Source organism: Gossypium hirsutum, chromosome A12, assembly GCF_007990345.1.
Source record: "Gossypium hirsutum isolate 1008001.06 chromosome A12, Gossypium_hirsutum_v2.1, whole genome shotgun sequence".
Classification (NCBI taxonomy): Eukaryota; Viridiplantae; Streptophyta; class Magnoliopsida; order Malvales; family Malvaceae; genus Gossypium; species Gossypium hirsutum.
The window spans coordinates 8,656,843-8,678,521 of record NC_053435.1 but is presented as its reverse complement, the minus strand read 5'-3'; the positions used below and the strand labels follow the sequence as shown (position 1 = coordinate 8,678,521).

General features: G+C 34.7%; 1 protein-coding gene across 10 annotated transcripts in view; it reads left to right on the top strand.

The window, feature by feature from the left end:
- LOC107928546 (ABC transporter C family member 12) overlaps nt 1–11,347 on the top strand; it is a 28,901-nt gene extending 17,554 nt beyond the window's left edge. For 8 of the 10 annotated variants that reach the window (XM_041082635.1, XM_041082636.1, XM_041082637.1 and 5 more), the window contains 14 exons: nt 3,392–3,498; nt 3,592–3,685; nt 4,204–4,371; nt 4,976–5,116; nt 5,526–5,726; nt 5,865–5,963; nt 6,043–6,195; nt 6,799–7,193; nt 7,746–7,926; nt 8,293–8,616; nt 9,079–9,835; nt 9,980–10,101; nt 10,308–10,553; nt 10,811–11,347. In XM_041082635.1, coding sequence (XP_040938569.1) covers nt 3,392–3,498; nt 3,592–3,685; nt 4,204–4,371; nt 4,976–5,116; nt 5,526–5,726; nt 5,865–5,963; nt 6,043–6,195; nt 6,799–7,193; nt 7,746–7,926; nt 8,293–8,616; nt 9,079–9,835; nt 9,980–10,101; nt 10,308–10,553; nt 10,811–11,101 — 3,279 coding nt within the window. In that variant the 3' untranslated portion in view covers nt 11,102–11,347. Of the gene's footprint in view, nt 1–3,391; nt 3,499–3,591; nt 3,686–4,203; nt 4,372–4,975; nt 5,117–5,525; nt 5,727–5,864; nt 5,964–6,042; nt 6,196–6,798; nt 7,194–7,745; nt 7,927–8,292; nt 8,617–9,078; nt 9,836–9,979; nt 10,102–10,307; nt 10,554–10,643; nt 10,681–10,810 lie in introns of those variants that run through there. The other 2 variants (XM_041082640.1, XR_005906102.1) reach the window with 2 other exon arrangements.
- Nucleotides 11,348–21,679: the final 10,332 nt, after the last annotated feature.

The following is a 21,679-nucleotide window of genomic DNA, read 5'->3' as shown; positions in this document are numbered from 1 at the left end:
AGGAAAGGTAGTTGTAGGCAACAATAGCAGTCTTAGGAGGACTATTTTTTATCTTTGTCATGGAGGATCATTAGGTGGCCACTCTGGTGTGCATGCTTTAAGGCATAAGATATCTATCCTATTGTATTGGAAGGGTCTTTCCAAAGATGTGAAACTATGGGTTAGGGAATGTGTTACCTATCAAAGGTGAAAAAGTGATCAGTTAGCATCACCAAGGTTATTGCAACTTCTCTCTATACTAGACAGGGTTTGAGCAGCCATTAGCATGGATTTTGTGGAAGGCTTACTTGCATCTAAGGGCAAGTCCACAATCCTGGTGCTGATAGATCGATTGACTAAATACGATCATTTCTTGGCTTTAGCACACCCCTTTAACACATTAACAGTGGCACAAGAGTATCTAAATCAGGTATACAAGCTACATGGCATGCCTAAATCAATTGTTTCATATAGAGATAAAGTATTCCTTAGCCAATTCTGGCAGGAGCTTTTCAAACTCCTTGGGACCAAGCTACATTTATCCACGACCTATCACCCCTAAACCAATGGCCAAACCTAGAGCTGATCATGGGCCGGGGGGCCCGGCCCGGCCCGAAGGCTCGCCCGAAAAATGGGAGGATTTGGGTAAAAATATAGGCCCGAAAAATGGGCTTGGGCAAAAAAACGAGGCTCGTTTAAAAAACAGGCCGGGCCTCGGGTAAGTTTTTTGGCTCGGGCCCGGCCCGGCCCGAATTATATATTAATATATTTTTTATTTTATTTTTAATCATTTTAAAATTTTGATATAACTATTTTTATTATATTGTTAATTTGTGTATTATTTTAATAATTGTTTTAGTATCATTTTTATTTGTTTTAATATTTGTTTTTATGTTTTTAAATATATTTGATTTATTATATTTTTAAATTTTTTTATTTAATGAAATAAGAAAAAAAAATTTAATATGGTTCGGGCCGGGCCGGCCTCGGGCTTAGCAATTTTATTTCGGGCCTGGCTTGGACAAATTTTTAGGCCCATATTTCGGGCCGGGCTGGGCCGGGGCCTAGTAGATGGGCCTAAAATTTTAGGCTCGGCCCATGATCACCTCTAGCCAAACCGATATTTTGAACAAATGTTTAGAAGGGTCTCTTTGGTGCATGACAGGGGAGACCCTCGGACTGGATGCATTGGCTGCCACTAGCAGAATGGTGGTATAACACTACCCACCACTTAACTATCAAATCCACTCCCTATGAATCTTTCTATGGACAGGAGCCTCCACTACACTTGCCCTACCTAGCAGGGTCTTCTAAAGTGGAAAAGATGGTAAGAAGCCTTCAACATAGGGAAACCATGAGGAAGTTGCTTAGCTTTTATTTGAAAAGGGCTCAAGAGAGAATGAAATAGATGGCTAAAAAAAAAAAGGCCACACAGGGAATTTCAGGTTGGAGATTTGGTGTACCTGCGACTTCAACCTTACAGACAACATTCGATGAGAAAGCTTAGGAATTAGAAGTTGTCACCCAAGTATTTTGGGCCTTATCCAGTAGAAGCCAAAGTTGGGAAAGTATCTTACAGACTGATTTTGCCTAAGGAAGCTCGAATACATTCCACTTTTCATGTCTCACAATTAAAAAAACATATTGGATTTACTTCCAACAGGAGCAAGTGGTTCTTTCTTGAAAGAACTAGTGAAAGTACTTGAGAGGAGAATGGTATGGAAAGGAAATCAAGCCGTTATAGAATTCTTAGTTGAATGGGCTGACACCTTTCCGGAAGAGACTACTTGGTAGAATTGGAGTGACCTCAAGCAGAAGTATCCATCTTTTGATCCTTGAGCACAAGGATTAGGTTCGAGGGAGGGATATTTGTCATGGAATGAATTTTAGGGCCATGGTTAGTACAACAGCCGTGTATAAATTTTTGCTAATTTCTGTTATTGGCATAATGGTTGTAAAACGCAATGTTTAGTTTAATGTTTTAAAGAAACGACGTGTTTAGAGAAGGGTCTAGTGTGGTTTGAAATGGCCTTGTTTTGGGAGTGTTTGTTGTTTAATGAAAACGGTGCATTTTTGAACAGTTGTCTGTTCATTTGAGAGGCCGTTACCCACCCTAAAAGCACCAATCAAGGGAAGGGGAAGGCAGTTAGTGAATATATACAATTTTCTCTCTTATTCTTTCTTTCTGATTTCTCTCAACTTCTTCTTCCTATCGTTATGTTTTCTCCTACTCTCAAAAATTCTTACGTGACACTTGGAATATGTTTGCTGAATGGCATCTCAAATCTCCTTGGTAGAGGAAATGAACATACATGTGTAACTAATCATTGGAAGCATTGAATCCCGTAACCAAGACATCACATGGAATCTTGTTCATCCATGCCTCTGATTTAGGATATTCTTTTGGAGGACCAACAAGTGACTTAGTTTCCCTTGGACCTTCAAGAATGTATGAACCAGTTGTGTCCATTTCAAATAATCCTTACTGTTCAATCAAATTGGTTGGATGTTTTGTAAATTTCCAGCTTTAGTGATTAAAGCAACCGTGTTTTAAATCACGGTAGTTTCTACGATAAGACTGATTTTGGTTGAGTCTGACATGATAAGGAAAGAAAGGACTTGGGAATAGAATAGGAGAAGCAAGAATTCGACCAAGAAAAAAAAAAAACTCTTCTTAGTAAGGAACCAAAAACATCTGATACCATGGAATGAACAAGAGAAGCAAGATTTCAACCAGGAAAAGAAAACACTTCTTAGGAAAGAACCAAAAACATTTAATACCATAGAATAAACATGAGAAGCAAGAATTCGACCAGAAAAAAAACACTTCTTAGGAAAGAACCGAAAACATTTGATACCATGTGGAGAATTGATTTCACTGGAATTAATTTTTGATCCTATCAAACTAGGAAAACTTGTTAGTAACTAGCATCCTACAAAATTAAAATACTTATCTCTGATATACTGTCCACCAAAACAAAAGCACTCACAGATGTTACCACATTATTCGACAATTTCATTTTCTTAGCAAAGTGAGAATTTACTTGATAAGTTGATGCTAGTCATTGGCATGATGTTCTGCCAACTTAATTGTAGTTTAAACCCTGTCCATGAAGTTTACTGATAACCAACCTCCATAACTCATGCAGTCTACTTCCATTGGAGAGAAAAAAGAAAGAGAGCAAAAGAGCATCAAAGAATGACATAGTTAGAAAAATCAAATTATTAGATTAAATGTTGTCTCACTGAGAAATCTGCCACCAAGGCAAGCAAAATGATTTTAAATTGGGAAATCATTTCCATGTTAATGATCCTCTGATAACTATTGTCATTGAAGATGAAATAATTTAAACCAACTATCTGATGATTGATCATGTATTAACTGATTTCTCTGTTTTACACATGGAGACAGACTGTTGTGGTTAGCAAAATGCAAAAGATGACTAAGCAAAGACTAGAGTGGACTGACAGGAGAATCAATCTTACGAATGAAATTCTATCTGCTGTGGACATTGTGAAGTATGGTCAAATTCAGAAAGCACTTCCTTAGGTTTCACTATATTATCTTGATATTTGACAGTGATTACTGATCTGTGCTTGATAATTTTTCAGATTTTATGCATGGGAGAAATGCTTTCAGTCTAGAGTTCACAGTATACGGAATGATGAGCTATCATGGCTTCAGAGAGCTCAACTACTATCTGCTGTATGATATTTGAATTATAATATTGCTTCAGAGTGTCTGTGTGTTTTTTATTGAACATTCCAAAACATAAAATGATGTTTCTAGTTGGCATGCGAAAATTATCTTTCACCAATAGTTGCACTTGCTTTTGCACTGGAAAATGCGGTTATTGGTCATCAAACATAATCCTGGACATGCAATGCTTTCATCATTTGATATATTTTCTTTTCCAAGGGAAATGTGATTATGGTGGCCAGTAGCCACCACCATAATATTTGAACCTACATTTTAAGCAAGTTTCCGGGAATAGGTGGCCTATCTTGTGACTACAAATCCATGATTTGTAAACTAGATGTTATAGTATGTATGTCAGTTATGCAAGTTGCATGCCATGTAAACACACTTTAATGCTTATTTATCTATGTGGGTAATCTTAAATTGCTCTTGTTGCGGCAGCTATTCATGCTGCTAGTCTTCAGGCTACAAAAGCTATGACTGTTTTACCATATTTTGTTTTAATAAGTTGCCTTTTATTGCAGTTTAACAGGTTCATATTGAACAGCATACCAGTTGTTGTAACAGTAGTTTCATTTGGGATGTTCACTTTGCTTGGTGGGGATCTGACACCAGCAAGGGCGTTCACATCACTTTCATTGTTTGCATTGCTACGAATTCCTCTGGAATGTCTTCCTAATTTGTTAAGTCAGGTTTAACTTACTTCACCCCTTACATCATTATATTTAGCATAATTGAATTGGCTTACAGCTGTATAATCTTCATTGCTGAAATCTTATTGGAGGGGAAACTTTTATAGTTTGTTTCTTAGGTATTTATTTTTCGTTTATTGAGAATTGAGTTTCATGTGGTAAACTTTTTGTACCTTCATTAGTTGTTCTGATTTATCAAAGTACTTAACAATCAACCTGTTGGCCAGACAATAAAACTGGTTTGTCACTCATCAACTTGATATATGGCAAAGAAAGTTTATGATGTTACGGCCATGAATAAGAAACAAGCTTAAAAGGTGTACGTATTTAGTTGTTCTGATTTATCAAAGTACTTAACAATCAACCTGTTGGCCAGACAATAAAACTGGTTTGTCACTCATCAACTTGATATATGGCGAAGAAAATTTATGATGTTACGGCCATGAATGAGAAACAAGCTTAAAAGGTGTATGTATTTAGTTTTTAGTTGATCACTATTTGCAATGTAATTGCTACAATTTTCAAGATTCGCCAGTCATTAAGCTTAATAGAGTTATTAAATAGCTTCTATTGGATTCTTGACTGTCTAATACTTGGTTTTTAGGTTGCAAATGCAAATATATCGTTGAAACGTCTTGAGGAGCTTTTCTTAGCTGAAGAGAGAGTTCTAGCACCAAATCCACCTCTTCAGCCAGGGCTTCCAGCCATCTCAATTAAGAATGGAAACTTTTCATGGGATTTAAAGGTCATTTCAAAGTTCTGTTCTTGTTTCCATACCTCTCAAATTATGAGTCAAGTGCTTTCTAGACTGGAACTCTGTATTTAATATTGCTTGTGAAGGGTTTTACTAATCATCAGTCGATAAATATGGTTTGTCTCATGCTCTGTAAGTGAATGGAAAGACGGAAAGAAAGTTGACTTGTTAGATATTATGTTTTGTCTGAAGGGATCGACTGTAGAATTATAGCTTTGGATATACTACATAGGACATGATAATTCAGAAATAGCAATAGCAGCTTAGTAATTTACCATGCACTACTTCCTGCTTTATGGTGAGGAAGATCTCGTGCACTTATTAACCTCAACATTGTTAATATTGCAAGAAGCTACTTTTCTGGATAAAGACAATTTGGATTTGTTTTTTCTTTTTTCAGGCAGAGAGGCCCACTTTATCAAATATCAATATAGATGTACCGGTTGGCAGCTTATTCGCAATTGTTGGTGGAACTGGAGAAGGAAAAACATCCCTTATATCAGCTATTCTAGGGGAGCTTCCTCCAGATGCAAATTCAAGTGTCATTATAAGAGGGACTGTTGCTTATGTTCCTCAAGTTTCATGGATTTTTAATGCTACTGTAAGTTGCAGTGTTGCTTATGTTCATTATTGATGTTTACTTTCATTTCAAATTTCTACAGCTTCCAATATTCTTTGACTAAGAAATTTTCCTTTCTACTTGCATGCTTGCTTATGAACTTAAAATTTATTTTCACAGGTTCGTGATAACATTTTGTTTGGGTCTAGCTTTCAACTAGAACGGTATTGGAAGACAATTGATGTGACAGCTCTACAGCAGGATCTTCACATCCTTCCTGTTATGTGGATTTAAAACATCTTGTAATTTCTTCTTCTATTATGGAATGTCTCCTTAACTATTTAACATTGTCCTTCAGGATCATGACCTCACTGAGATCGGTGAAAGAGGTGTGAATATAAGTGGTGGGCAGAAACAGAGAGTTTCCATGGCTAGAGCTGTCTATTCCTATTCAGATGTGTACATATTTGATGACCCTTTAAGTGCCCTGGATGCTCATGTTGCAGAACAGGTAACTTGTTTACTCTGATAAATGCAATTTCTTTCACATTCTACATGGAAGTATGAAGGTTTGCATCAAACTAATATGAATCTAGGGCTTCTTTTGGATACAAGAAAACGAAGTTTTGAGGCTAAGTGTTCAGATTAATAAGGTCAAAAAGGTGGACATAACCAAAGAATTTTAGTTTTTGTGTTAGATTTGATAGGTTTAGAAGTTGCGGTAAAGAAATGAGATTTACCTAGGTGAAGAAATAAGAGCAGCAGTGCTGAAATCTTATATGAGGATAGTTCTTTTTCTAGTGTAAAGATTACATAATATATATAGACTCCTAAGATTCCAGTGGGAAACTACAGATCTATAACTTCTTTACCAGCAAGGTTGAGGAAGCTTTTGAATAAACTTGGCTTAAAATAGCTCCAAAGTTATAAATGAAAAATAACAGCAGGAAACCCAAAGAATATAAGCACAAATATTTCTCATATATTCTTTCCACAATTCCAGTTTCTTTCTAATGTATTTTCAACCTTTTGGATTTGAACATTCAACCTTCTTTGATCTCAAAATAGATTTCTTGTGGTTATGCTATATGGTCTAATCTGAAGTCATTTGCAGGTTTTCAACAGGTGTATCAAGGAAGAATTACAAGGAAAAACCAGAATACTTGTCACAAACCAGCTGCATTTTCTTCCACATGTAGACTACATCCTTCTTATCTCTAATGGTGTAATTAAAGAAGAGGGTACCTTTGAGGAAGTCTCCAGAAAAGGAAGGATATTTCAGAAGTTGATGGAAAATGCTGGGAAAATGGAAAAACGAGAAGGGAAGGGCGATGGAAGATACATAGACATGGAAAAATTAGAACCAAATTCCAATAAGATGGTTGAGAATGAGATAAATGATATTCTAAAAGATGCAAATGCTGCAAAGAGGAGGAAAGGCATGAAAGCTATACTAGTAAAGCAAGAAGAAAGGGAAACAGGTCTGGTCAGCTGGAATGTTGTTATGGGGTAATATAGGATAACACCCTATACTCATTAGTACACTAAACCTCATGCTTTTCATATTGAATTTGATTTTAATAATTTCTTCCATCTTATTAAAGAAAGAGGGAAAAAGGCTAAGGGAGTGCTCTCTGTATTTTATGAAAACTGTCCTCCCTTTAAATAGACAATGGAGCTAGAAAAAAGAATCAAATAAAATCTAATCAAATCCTAATAAAGGAAAAAAGAATCAGATACTGGAAATAAGAGATTACATAAAATGACACAATAAAGAAATAAAAAAAAATCTTAACACAGGTTCCCTAAAAATGAAAGATATGAGGTTGTCCATGTGTAGGCCCCTATTAAGCTACCAAATGATACAATTTTACGTGGTGTTATCTCTCATCAATTAAATATTAGATTTCCTATGATTTTTTGTTTGAGTCGAGTTTCTCCACCTATTGACAATTGGTTTGAGGTTAGATGATTAACATAATTCACATGTAAATCAACTGCACTTCACATTAATTCAACTTGAGATAGGCATAGAACCTATTTTCTTTTACTGTTTTGCAGGTATAAGGATGCTATGGGAGGCCTATGGGTGGTTATGATACTTTTTACATTCTACTTTTCAACTGAAGTTCTTAGAATTTTAAGCAGCATGTGGTTACGCTTTTGGACAGATAGGAGTGCTTCAAAGAGTTATAAGCCTGAATTTTACATTCTCATTTATGCGCTTCTAGGATTTAGTCAGGTTGGTGCATCTTTATCTGCATCTAACAAGTGGTTTGTATTGATATCTATTTATTCTCTGCTTATCTTATCAAGAAAGCTAAAAGCGATGGCTTTGCTTTCAATATGATTATTCAAAGAACAAGTTCTCTTTTTAAATGAGCACTAATTTTGTAGGACATAACTTTTGTATACTGTAAAACATGCAATGAATGCAGTGATATGGAGAAGAATTCCAAGAAGTCTTAACAGCATAACATGTTACGCATTTTCTCTGGTCTGTTTGTCTTCCTGCCAGAACCAAAAATTGATTCATAAAGCATTAGCTGTTTCATCTTTTATTTTAGTGCTTATTACAATGAGTTACTTACCATTTTAATGGATTCAGGTAACTGTGACGCTGACAAACTCGTTTTGGCTTATTACTTCAAGTCTCGGTGCAGCCAGAAGATTGCATGATATGATGCTAAATTCCATCCTAAGAGCTCCAATGTTGTTTTTCCAGACTAATCCAATTGGGCGAGTAATCAATAGGTTTTCAAGAGATCTAGGTGATATAGATTGTAATGTTGCCACTTCTATGGATATGTTTTTGAATCAGTTGTGGCAGCTTCTTTCAACTTTTACGCTGATAAGCATCGTGAGCATATTTTCATTTTGGGCCATAATGCCACTTCTCATCTTGTTTTATGCAGCCTATCTATTTTATCAGGTATGCTACACAATTGTCAGTTACATATGGAAATTTAAGAAAAAAAATACGTTTTAATTACCAGAGACCTATATTACCTGGACCCAGGGGTGTGTGCCTCGTATATGTGTATGCTCAATTTTTTCTAAGTTTTTCCATATATTTTGGGGACCAGGCCTCATACCATGTTTGAGTATTTTTTGGACGCTGGTACTTTGGGAAGATGAATGTCCAAATGACATAGGTTGAAAGTTGAGACTTTTTTCCAGCATCATAATTTTCACTCAATTTGTGATCTGTAAATGCCATTTTATTTTCCTAGTTCAGTATGTATATAAGCAAGTATTCTACCTTAGTTTCTTGACATTGAAGTATTCTTTTCTACCTTAGTTTCTTGACACTGAAGTATTCTTTGCTGATTATTATCTTTCTTCTAGCACAGCTATTCTCTTCACAAATTTCAATGACCATTTGCTTTTGCAGAGCACATCTCGTGAAGTAAAACGCTTAGATTCTATTACCAGCTCACCTGTTTATGCTCAATTTAGAGAAGCATTTGATGGCTTCTCATCCATTCGTGCATACAGAGCTTATGATCGGATTGCCAATGTTATTGGGAGGTCCATGGATAATAATATCAGATTCACTCTGGCAAATATTAGTTCAAATCATTGGTTGGCTATAAGATTAGAAACACTAGGAGGCCTCATTATTTGGTTAACAGCAACCATCGCTGTTCTGCAGAATGGAAGAGCAGAAAACAAGGCAGCGTTTGCATCAACAGTGGGCCTACTTCTCAGTTATACATTAAATATCACTAGGCTACTGAGTGGTGTTTTAAGACAGGCAAGCAAAGCCGAGAACAGGTTGAATGCTGTGGAACGTGTGGGTACATATATCAATTTGCCTCCAGAGGCTCCAGACATAATCGAGAGCCACCGTCCTCCACCTGGTTGGCCATCATCTGGCTCAATTCAATTTGAGGATGTTGTCCTACGTTATAGACCTGAACTTCCACCGGTCTTGTGTGGATTGTCCTTTATTATTTCTCCAAGTGAGAAGCTAGGGATAGTTGGAAGAACTGGTGCAGGGAAATCCAGCGTGCTGAATGCTTTGTTTCGGATTGTAGAGCTGGAAAAAGGAAGAATCTTGATTGATGGTTGTATTCTTGCCAGATTTGGACTGACAGACGTGCGAAAGGTTCTTAGTATTATACCACAATCCCCTGTTCTTTTTTCTGGTAATCACTTTAACTTTTGAATGTTCACAGCCAAGTGCTCGTATTAAGTTTTAAATTAGTGTGCTTTTATGGCACAATATTTGCTAGAGAATATCATCCAACATTAAAGTTTCTCATCTTTATGGTCGTTTTTAATTTATCCAGGAACTGTGCGATTAAACTTGGATCCATTTAATGAGCACAATGATGATGACCTTTGGGAGGCTTTAGAAAGGGCACATTTGAAGGATGTCATCTTGAGGAACTCTTTCCGTCTGGATGCAGAGGTATTAAATAGAAAAATAGTAAAAAATAAAAAGGAAATCAAGTGTTTCTGCAAATATTTGCTTGAACTCTATGTCTATTAAGCTTTTAATGGTATTTAAAGTAAACTTTAATATGTATAACCTTTTGTGAATGAAGAAACTTATGTATATATTATTCAAAGCAAGAAGTCAACAGTTGAAATAATTTTCTCATCGTCTGCCTCAAGGTTTTGGAGGGTGGGGAGAATTTTAGTGTTGGGCAGAGACAATTACTGTGTCTTGCCCGAGCATTGTTGCGAAGGTCAAAGATTCTGGTTCTTGATGAAGCAACTGCGGCAGTGGATGTTAAGACTGATGCTTTTATCCAGAAAACCATTCGTGAAGAATTCAAATCTTGCACCATGCTGATTATTGCTCACAGACTAAATACCATCATCGACTGTGACCGGATTCTTGTACTTGATGCTGGTCAGGTGCTCCTTCTCACTTATGTTTTTCCTTCATATTTCTGGCTTCTTTTCCTTTCTGCAAAATCTCCATCTCATTTAATATATTGCTTGTAGCTATATGATATCTTCAAGGCAGAATTGACTCCATTCTGTGAGTGACTTGGCAAATATTTACCATCTATATAATTTACTGTGCTTGATTAAGTTGCCTTTGGATTGGGGAATAAAAACGAAGGTACTCATTACTGGTAACTAGATAACTTCTGATGTTGCTCTTTCAGGTTCTAGAACACAAAACTCCAAAGGAACTGCTAGTTAACAGAGAAAGCGCATTCTCGAAAATGGTTCAGTGTACAGGGCCTGCAAATGCCAAATACTTACGTAGCTTAGTTCTTGAAGGTGAGGAAAAAGGGTTCAGTAAGGAACATGCCATGCGGTTAGATGGTCAGAAGAGAGGGCAAGCTTCACCCCACTGGATTGCTGATGCACAGTCTGCCCTGCCTGTTAGTCTCACTTCTTCTCTAAATGATATTCAAAGACTTGATACTGGAGATAGAGAAAATCACATATGATGACTTCGGTGAGTTCACTAAAGCCAGAGCCCAAGCTCAAGCTCAAGCCCAGAAAGAAGTTGATGTTGGAGCTGTAGTTACCAATGATCTTAAGTTGTAACACGAACCAATAGTTTCTATCCGAATGAGTCACAATCATTGTTAGGTGTCCACACTTGCGGCCATGAATTTCTCGTATATGCTCACGAATTATTTGATTTGAATTACCCTTCAATTGATGACAATGGTGAGCTCGCATTTGGTCTACTTTTTTCCATCGAAAAGTGTTAGGAAGAGAAGAATTGAGGATTACAACATTATATAGTCATCGAATTTCAAGGTCATAGAGTCAATGCTAACGGTCATGCATGTAAATGCATTAAATATAACTAGGAATGAATGTGGTTGATTCGAGTAACCTATATACAAAAGAAACATATGTGGAAAATTTACAAATACAACAAACCACATACATGCGTTGCAACAAGGGTACCCAAAGATCATTCGAAATTGTATTCTAGTTTAATCTGTGATTCCATCATTGCATTGCTCGAACCAAATCTGCTCATGCCCGTTGTAGTTTTAATTCTCGAGATTCAAAGCAGATATAATTATTCCATCTCATACAAGAAAGCATGGTAGTTGAAGTAAAAGTTTACAAAGTGATTATATGATGACCGGGTGTATCGTACAACTAGCTACATAGTTGGGGAGATATGGCTTAGGAACATGCTTTCGATATAATATTCGAAAAGGAAATGATTCCACATATTCTGGTACTAATTTTATTTTGAAGGAACACATATATTTTATAGTCTATTGTAGACATTCAAGCTGCTTATTGAAGTTTTTTAGACTTTAAACCCATTGTCCAAATAAACGACACATTCTATGGTAAGTACAAGAAGAAATTGTTGGTGGTTGTTTCTTAGGATTGGAATAAAAACGTTGATCTGCTTTTTCCTTGGTAGAGCAAGAGATGGAGGCGGCTTGGGCATTCTTTCTAACATGTATGTGATTATATATGGCTCGGAATATTAAGGGGTTATGTTTGATATATCTGACGAAGTCGTAAGAATTTTGGCTATGATGTGAAATTCAGGAAATGTTTGGGGTAACCACAAGCATGTCATGTATTATATATTTGACATATCACCCATAACTTCATAGGGTTCTAGAATAAAAACTGACGTGACAACTAGTAAATGTAGTTACATACCATTAATTTCATAAATTTGAATATGTTGTGTGTAATATGTTATTATGGGATTGTAAATTTATTATGTTGAATAGTGTATAAGTTAATTCATCCCAAATCCTATCAAAAGGGTAAACCTTATCAAAGCAGTGGACCAAAAAGCATGAACATTAATGGAAAGCCTTTAATCAAAGTAATGTGTGCAATCATATAATGAAAGCCAATGATATAGGTATATGATATCTATCCTTGTAGAGTGTGTAAATGGGGTGTCGAAGAACACTCGTTATTTGTTAGTTTCGACAATAGTTAAAGAAAGCTACTAACGGTTTAACATAATTTGGTAGGAAAAAACTACTAACAAGATGGCAACTGAGCACACCTTATGTGAGATTGTTATGGAGAGACTCGCTACTAATGAACATGTTGCTAATGAGTATCACATTTCTTAATATGTAAGTATCTCACATTTCAGGTTAAGGAGACTAAACCCTCTGCATGCGTGGTATGACTTGGTTTTTATAAGGTCAATCTTGAAGCAGACTAGTGTGGTTATGGGCATTACTAGACAAAGAGGTACCTATGTTCACATGTTTATATTACATGCTAGTGTCACAGGGCTAGAACTTTAGTCTAACAAACAGCATAGCCTTAGGCAACTTCTTGGGTTCAAATCCGCCTAAGTTATCTTTACTATTAAAAACTGAGAATTCATGCAGAAATTCTCTAAGGCACTAAAGTAAAGTAAAAGCAAACTCGAAAGAGAAAGAAACCACGAACAAACAGAAAAGTTAAAGGAAATTTAGCGCAAACCAAGTGTTTGGGTAAATGTTGTCAAAGTATTTTTTAACTCAAGAATGAAGTGATTAAAAATGAAGAAGGATGACTCTATTTATAGTTGAGCTCCCCCAGATCTAATGATACAGATCGAATTACATCAATGGATGAGATTCGTTCCCATCTACAATAAGAGAGTCCTAATAGATTTAAATTCTATACATATTTATCCTTTAGGATTTACAATAATTATCCAGGTAAAATACAATTTACTGAAGTGTTTACATTTTAACTAGGATCCAAGTAGATGTGCCTTGAGTCTTTTCTATGCAATGGGTCAGTCCTGTCGGGTCGAATGACCCCAAGAGAACATGATGCATCTGAAATGTGTGCATCAGTTGTAGACTCCTTTGTACGACCCGTGACATTCTCCCTCACCTGTTCTCGCAATGCCTTCGTCACATTCTTGGTATGGAACTGATCTATCTTCTCTTAGAACTTTCATAAAGCCTCACCTGTAATACTTCCGCTGGATCACTCGATCATGATGCACTTGACATCACGATCATAAGAGACATTTACCCTATTAGCGCTCATTCAAATATGCCTCGATTTGGATCCTCTTGATCCTCATAAAAAGGCTTAAGTATCCTGACATGGAACACAAAATGAACATTAGTTTTGCTGGCAACTCTAGTTTGTAGGTCACTTGCCTACTCTCTTCAGAACTCTGAAATGTCTCTCATACTGTTGGACAAGCCCCTTGTCAAAGCCAATATAGCGCAAAATCAAGTGCAATCTAGCAAGAACTGAGTCACCAACCTAAAACTGCACATCTCTATGGTTTTGATCAGTCTACTTCTTATTATGCTTACTTGCCTTGTGTAGGCAAACTCTAGCTAAGTCATTCCGTTCTTTCCAATATTTAGCAAATTAATAAGTTGTTGGTTTGGTCTTGCATAACAGGCTAGAATAGCATTGGGTGTGAGTGGCTATTTGATCGCCTCCCTACGGGCTAACATCGAAAGTGTGTATATTGCTACAAAAGATAGGAAATTAGGCAGTGTTTACAAGTGTACGAGTCAAATTGTAATATAGTTTGTTAGTATAATGAAGTATTGAGAGTACTTCGAGGGTCTTATCCAATGGAGGTTAACTTAAACTAATAATTACTTCTACACAAATAAATCTAAATAGTATTGTGGCGCTCCAAACCCAGCGAAGATGAATCGACTCGAACCTGGAACATCACATTAGCCACTTACATGACTCTTTTTACTAATCACCAATCACCAATCACCAATCACCAATTACCAATCACCAATCACCAATCACCAATCATCAATGAGCAATCACACCACAAACCACCCATCACACCAATCAAATACATGCATAGTCGAGTAATTTTAACCATACAAAGCCTAAAACATGCTTCATCTATAGTAGTACAACAAAATAATATCAGGGGTAAAAATGTCAATTTATAAAATATATGCAAATACTCATAATTCATGAAATTAATCAAAAAAGTACTGTGAGAATTTTATTTTAAACCATATATGAAAAATCCAATTAAAAACGATAGTTAAAACTCATTCAATTTCAAAATTAAGTTTAAGGACTAAAATGTAAATAATACAAAATATCCAGGTAAACGTTTTTATGAAATTGAAGATAAAATTTTACAATTCAACGTACAAAACCTTGTCATGTAAATTTTCAAAACATTTCGTGGTGTTTAAGGCCTCCATTTGTATTCCTTAGAAATTAGGACTTAATTGCAAAGTTAACAACATATGCTTAGTTCATTCAGCAACCATGTTGATACGACCTGAAAAATCACGCCATGACGTCCCCTGAAAGGGAGGTCTCGTCTCAAAGACATGATAACAGCATCCTGACGACGGGTTCTCGTTGCAACGCTGTTGAGGCTCGTCATAACGATAAAGTGCAGTATATTACAGAACATTTGTAACTTTAGCATATGACACTTTGACACTCAAATACAAATAACCTTTCATGATTTCTTGCCAAAATACCTATTCTAACATGTCATATGGCATACATGGATCAGACATTAACATACTTTGGCATCCAATCCAATCTCTTATTCTAACATGCTTTCGCAAGTCTCAATTCAATTACTTAACATACCAAATTTACATATAAGGCAATTTAAAGTACAATATAAGTACATACCTTGCCATTTGGTCTTTTTGCATCTGTCCAAGCATTCAACAAGTCATTTAATCATTTCTAACTACAATTCACTAAAGCACATGCACACTAACCAACATATAACCTAACCATTCATCTATCATACTTCTTGCAACAAATCCACGCAATCAAAACGTCCCAAAACCAATTATAAAAGTCTTTAAACAGTCTATGAAAAGTTCATTTACAAACCAGAACAAAAACTAAAGTCTAATCCCTCAAATATGCACCTACATTACTATCCCTTATTAACCAAGAAACCATCTCACATGCACAATCAAGATGCTTTACCTTAGGATCACAAGCTTGCTCACTTCACTACTCCACTCAAGTTATTTCTCTGCAAAAATAAACAAAAAAGAGTGTGAGCTTAAACATGCTCAATGAGTGTTTAAGTGCTACAACAAATCACAAAAATAAGAGTTAAAAATAAGCATGCTAAAGGAATTTATCACTTAGTATTTTCAAAGATCATATCATGTTGATACATTGGCAACTTGTGAATATGAAAATGTATACAAAAACCTCTAATTGGATACTTAGATCCCCATCACACCATGACTCAAAAGAGCTTACATGTCCCAAGTAAGTGTAGCATTAAGCTAACACTCTCCAACACACAGACAGATCCCAATGAATGGAGTAATGCTCTACATTTCTTTATCCCTCCAAACATGTCCCAATATCAAAGCATATAAATGAGTAATAAAATCCATGCCAACTATAGCTAATGTTTTCAAATTTTCACAAGGACAATATATCCTTTTCACACATTTTTTTTCTAGTTTATGCACACTTACACATATATCACATTCACATCACTTTTCACATATTCATATCAGGCACTCTCAAGTGCAAGAGCTTTCTCATTGAGCCACATACACTTTCATATTAGATGTGTGTGCATAAAACCAACTGTTCAAGACATGTTTAGACATATACTCAACACACATATAATCATATCACACACTTAAGCATATTACAACTCATGTAGGCTTTATTTGCAAAATATCATGCTCAAGTAAGAACACTTACTCTTGGGACTTAGATTAGGTGATTAGACCACCTAAGTCCCCTTTTAGCTCATCGATTTGTGCATTAAACATAGCACACCAGACCACTCACCTTGATCAAGCTTTACTTCAAAGCCAAAACTCAAATAAGCTTTTGCTTGCCTTCTTCCTTGCTTGTAGAGACTTCCAATTGAGTTAGATCTTTACATACACATAAAACACAATTCAAAGGCATTACAAACAACAGAAAACACAACTAAATCACTCTAAAATCTCAGATCCAAGCCTCATATTCACAATACTGAAAACTTAGCTAGTTTTGTCAAAATAGATGTTTAATCACTTAAATCTCGTTTCTAAGCCTTAATTTCGATTTCAAACATCCTAAATATCATTTAATTTCATATTTAAACCATCAATTTTATCTAATTACACATATCTATTTTTTTCGGGAAAATCAAGCTTATATGAACATTTGAAAGGGGAAACGTTCAATTTATTTAAATTCCTTAAGGATTGGTTAAATTAAGATCAAATAACTTTTAATTAGATCAAAATGAGTTAGAAATCACTTTAAAATAGTAGCTTAGCTTAGTATTACAAGATCTACCATTTTCAAGCTAAAAATCAGTTGAAATTCATTAAATCTTTGGAGATCTTGATTAAATCAATTAAAACTTTAACTAATAACTTGCTTATTGAATCATAAAAAGTCAGAATGTTACCTTAATTTAACGAAAACGATGAGTTATGTGTCAAATTCGAGCTAGAATGTGTGAAGAACTTTAGAGAAATTGAGGAATAAAACTTGAATATTCTTTGAAATAAAAAGAGAAATTTGTGTTTGGAAAGCTTGAAAATCAAAAAGGATGAATCAATTCTAAGAGAAAAGCTTTAATTTGGTGTTTGAGAAATTTTTGAATGAAGAGGGAAAATGAGAAGGAAAGGCACGATGAGGGTTGTTAAATAGGCAACCAATTTTCAAAAATTGGGTTATTACACCTTTAACCACCTCCAATTTCTTCCTTTTTCAAATAGGTCCTTATTTTCAATTAAAACTTATCTTCTAAATTATTTTCAAATCCAACCTTGTTTTAAGAATCTGTTTCAAGGAAATTAATTTTGGGCCACCTAATTTTAATTCCTTACACCACGTTTGGTTCGTTAGAATGGAATACAGTTGTAATATAATAGGGCTGTAATGGAATAGAGTTGTAATCAATAATTCAATTGTTTGGTTGGGTGGAATGGAATAGAACTGTAATAGAGTTGAAATGACCAAAGCACCCTTAACAGAATTCTTTCACGTAGATTATTATTGCTATTGTTATTAAATTTTAATTGGATTTTTAATACATATAATTTAATAAAAATAAAAATAAATTAATTAATCATATTTCAATATAATTATTAAATATAATTTGATAAAAATATATAATTTAATAATTATATTTTTATTTTTATAATAACATTTTTAATATAATTATGTTTTTAAAAGCATTATGTTTTTATTTTTTTTAAAAATAATTATATTTACATCCAACAATTACATTACAAGCACACATCACAGTCATCAATTTGTGTTATGCCACTCTAGAAATACTATGATAACACTCAGAGAATAGCTAATACTTCATATTGGAGGCTTCTTATTGATTGAGTCATTAGGTATCCACTCAGCTGAATGAATGATTCGTATTGCCATTGTAACCGTGTCTGCTGTCTCCCCATTGTTGCTTTGTATCGTAATCCATATTCATAATGATATAATTATTTAGACCAACAATGGAGATGTCTCCTTTAAAGTCTTCCAAATTTGCTGACTTTGCCTTGAAAGAATAAAGATCAAGAAGGATGGTACTAAGGGATTATTGATTTCCAAATGCACCATTATGTTTCATTTGTTGTGTGTTTGATTGTAACAACAAAGGGTTGCCTAAAGAAATAGGTAGAGTATTACAGGAGCCACCAACAGCCACTTTGGCATCTTGGAAGTTCAGATCATTAACGCGATTTTCTCCAGAGCCGTTGGTGGGCTTGTTCTATGACGGTTGATTGAGATCTATCAATGTTGGGATCCCTTGAAACAAAGTTCCATTTTGATTCTAGTTTGTTGGTACACGATTAGCTGGATCTTCCTAGAACCATTGATTAGATTGATCGATGTTTGAGAATGTCCAGGTTGAATTACGCTAAAAGAAATCCCATGTAGGCTTAAAGTAGTTGAGGAGTTCAGTCTCCCAAACATTCCACCTGGCTGATAAGATGGCAGAGAGGCATTTGAAATCCTTCCAGGTCCAGTCAATGTGCAAAAATATCCAAAGCCGTCCAGTGGACCTATGCGCAAGTAAGACGGATCTTTACTGCCTAATGCAACAACACTACTGAGTCCTAAGTAAAGCTTATATTTCTACAAGACAACATAAGATAGTAACCTTAAATACTGCACACTTTTATGAAAGCTCATACTTCAAGTATATGCAATTGTCCCATGTGTATGTCCCAGCCTAACTCTTCCAAAAGCTTGAATTGAAGTTGCAATAACTTTATTAACAATGTGCTAATCCTAACAAGGAGTAAAATGGTAAAAAAACACTCTACTAAAACTAGCAAATCGTTTGTTACATTTTCCCTTATGAGCCCTAACATTCATAAGGACATTACATGTAAATGGCTTGCTACAATTTCCCTTTTAAGGCCTTCAACATTCATAGGGTCAAGAACTTTCCTTGGAACATCCTCTAAACATTTAAATAAAGAGAAAATGAAAAGTTAAAATTAAAAATGAAGCTGGTATGTTGTGTCATAGTAAGAGACACTAATATAAACAGGTTAAAACTCACTGTCAAGACCCAATTGGTTGACAGTTGAAAAAAACTTCCTATGTACCTCTACAGACCAAACAACTCGAGGCTTTTCCTAGATTGAGGGATCCTTATCTTCATGTTTGTTATCTTGATTCAGTGCATTAATGTGATCTTTAAAGTGAGATTTATTTTTTCTCACAACGTGTTGCCATATGTTTTTTAGCTCCTCAATGTGAATTGACTTTAATAAGTAGTCACAAATGCCATGAGTAATTGTAACAGCCCATTTTTAGGTCAAATCAAAATAGTGATTTCGAGACCACAAATTCGAAGTCAAAATATTTATTTTATTATTTTAATAAGGTTTACAGTATAATATATTAATTATGAGAAAGTTTCATCAAGAAATTTCACCGTTTAAATGCTTAATTCGGTAAAAAGGACTAAATCGCGTAACGTGTAAAAGTTGAGTTTTATTGTTTGAAGGTATTAAATAGCTATGGTTTATTAATATGGAAGTCCTTATATTGTAAATATCCCGTTTAGAATGTACGTGGACATTTATGGACATTGTTTTAATGATGTTTAAAGTTATATTAACAAGGTTATAATGGTAATTTGGTTAATAAAGTTTAATTTAATAAAACAAAAGCTATTTTATCATCACATTTCTTCTTCATAACCAAAAACAAAAAGACAAAGAAGTCAAGGAAGAGCTATTAGGGTTCGACACCTTTTTGGCTTGATTGAGGTACAGTTTGAACTCAGTTTTTGATGGTTTTTATGTTTTTGATATCGTTGCTTCGTATATTACTAGCCCGTACCTTAATTTTTGAATTTTTGAATGATTTTGAAATGTTCCATTGTTGAATACTTGAGTTCTTTGAAGTTTAATGATAGATTTTGGAAGCTTGATGATAGTTGAACTAGTTTTGTAAAGTGATTTTGACAAAAATGCGAAATAGGGATTAAATTGTGAAATTGTAAAATTTAGTGGTTAAAAGTGTTAAATAATGAAAGATATGGGCTGCTAGTAGTATATAGGAAACTTGGCTAGACATGGATTGGTATAAAATTGTGCAATTTTTGCATTTTTATGTATTAAGGATTAAATTGTAAAGTAGTCAAAAGTCTAGGGTAAATTTGTAATTTAGCCAAAATGAATGTTTAGGCTAAATTGAATTGAATGAAATTTTGAATGAATTTGATATCATATAAATCAAGATAAACAAATACCAGAATTATATCAGGGAAAACGAAAGGTAGACGAGTAAACGAAGGTTATACGAGCAAATACGACGTAATTTCGTATAATTAGAATTGAACTTTTCTATACTTGTATTTGTTGAAATGAATATATATAATTGAAATACTTAAAATATGAATGCATTGAGGATATATTGTATTCGTTACCGAGCCCCGTTTGAACTATATGAATTCATTGGATACGAGTGACATGTTACTGGGATTATCGTATTGGTTGAGGTCCTGCATTTGTTGCGGACTCACCACAGCTCGTATGAGCTTACTGATACAGCTCGTATGAGCTTACTACTTCAGCTCATTGGAGCTTACCGTTTAGCTCAATAGAGCTTACCGTTTCAGCTCAATAGAGCTTACTGTTTCAGCTCATTGAAGCTTACCATTCAGCTCAATAGAGCTTACCGTTTCATCTCAATAGAGCTTACTGTTCAGCTCGAAAGAGCTTACCAACCATAACTCGAAAGAGCATGTATGATGATAAATTGACGGATTACTGACATCGTTCACTCGATTATCCTTTGAAGTTCTAATAGGTTCAACGGGCTTAAATATTGGTTATTTGGATATGTTACAGGTTATAAGTGCTAAATATTTGATATGTGACTTTAAAATTGATGCAAAGTAAAGTACTAATAGATAGCTTTATGTATTTGTTAAATGACTAACATGTGATGGATACTTGTGATTAGGTGATGGTTAAATTGAATTGTTGGCATTTTTATTATTGCTTGATAGTTTATAAATGGTAAGTTTAAATTCTAAATTATACGGGCTTACTAAGCTATAAGCTTACTCTGTTTCATTTTCTGTCTTATAGGGTTCTTTAGCTCGCTCATTTTGGATAAGTCGGAGTTGCATGTCATACTATCCAATTTCCGATTGGTATTTTGAACTTATGAACTTATGTAAATATGGCATGAATAGGCTAGTTTGTTGATAATAGTTATGTTTTGGTATCATGGTTTAAGAATGAATTTGTATATAATTCAAGCCATGTGATTTTTCTTATTCTGTTATCATATTTTGATTTCATTTATGTCTTTAATGGTGTATGTTTTGGTATGGTAATATTTGAATGAAATTATGCAAATGAAGTCTTGATATATAGATGCTAGATGAATGAATTGTATATGTGATTAAATATGTATTTGGATTTGTAAATGGTAAGCTTGGTTATGCTTATAATGTATATTGAATTGGTTATTTTGGTTGCCAATTGAGTTGCATAATTGTGGTCTAATATGAATGTAAATGCTTATGTTTTAGGGTGGCAAATTTGGCTTTTCAAATAGCCTATTTTTGTCCACACGGGCATGTGTCTCAG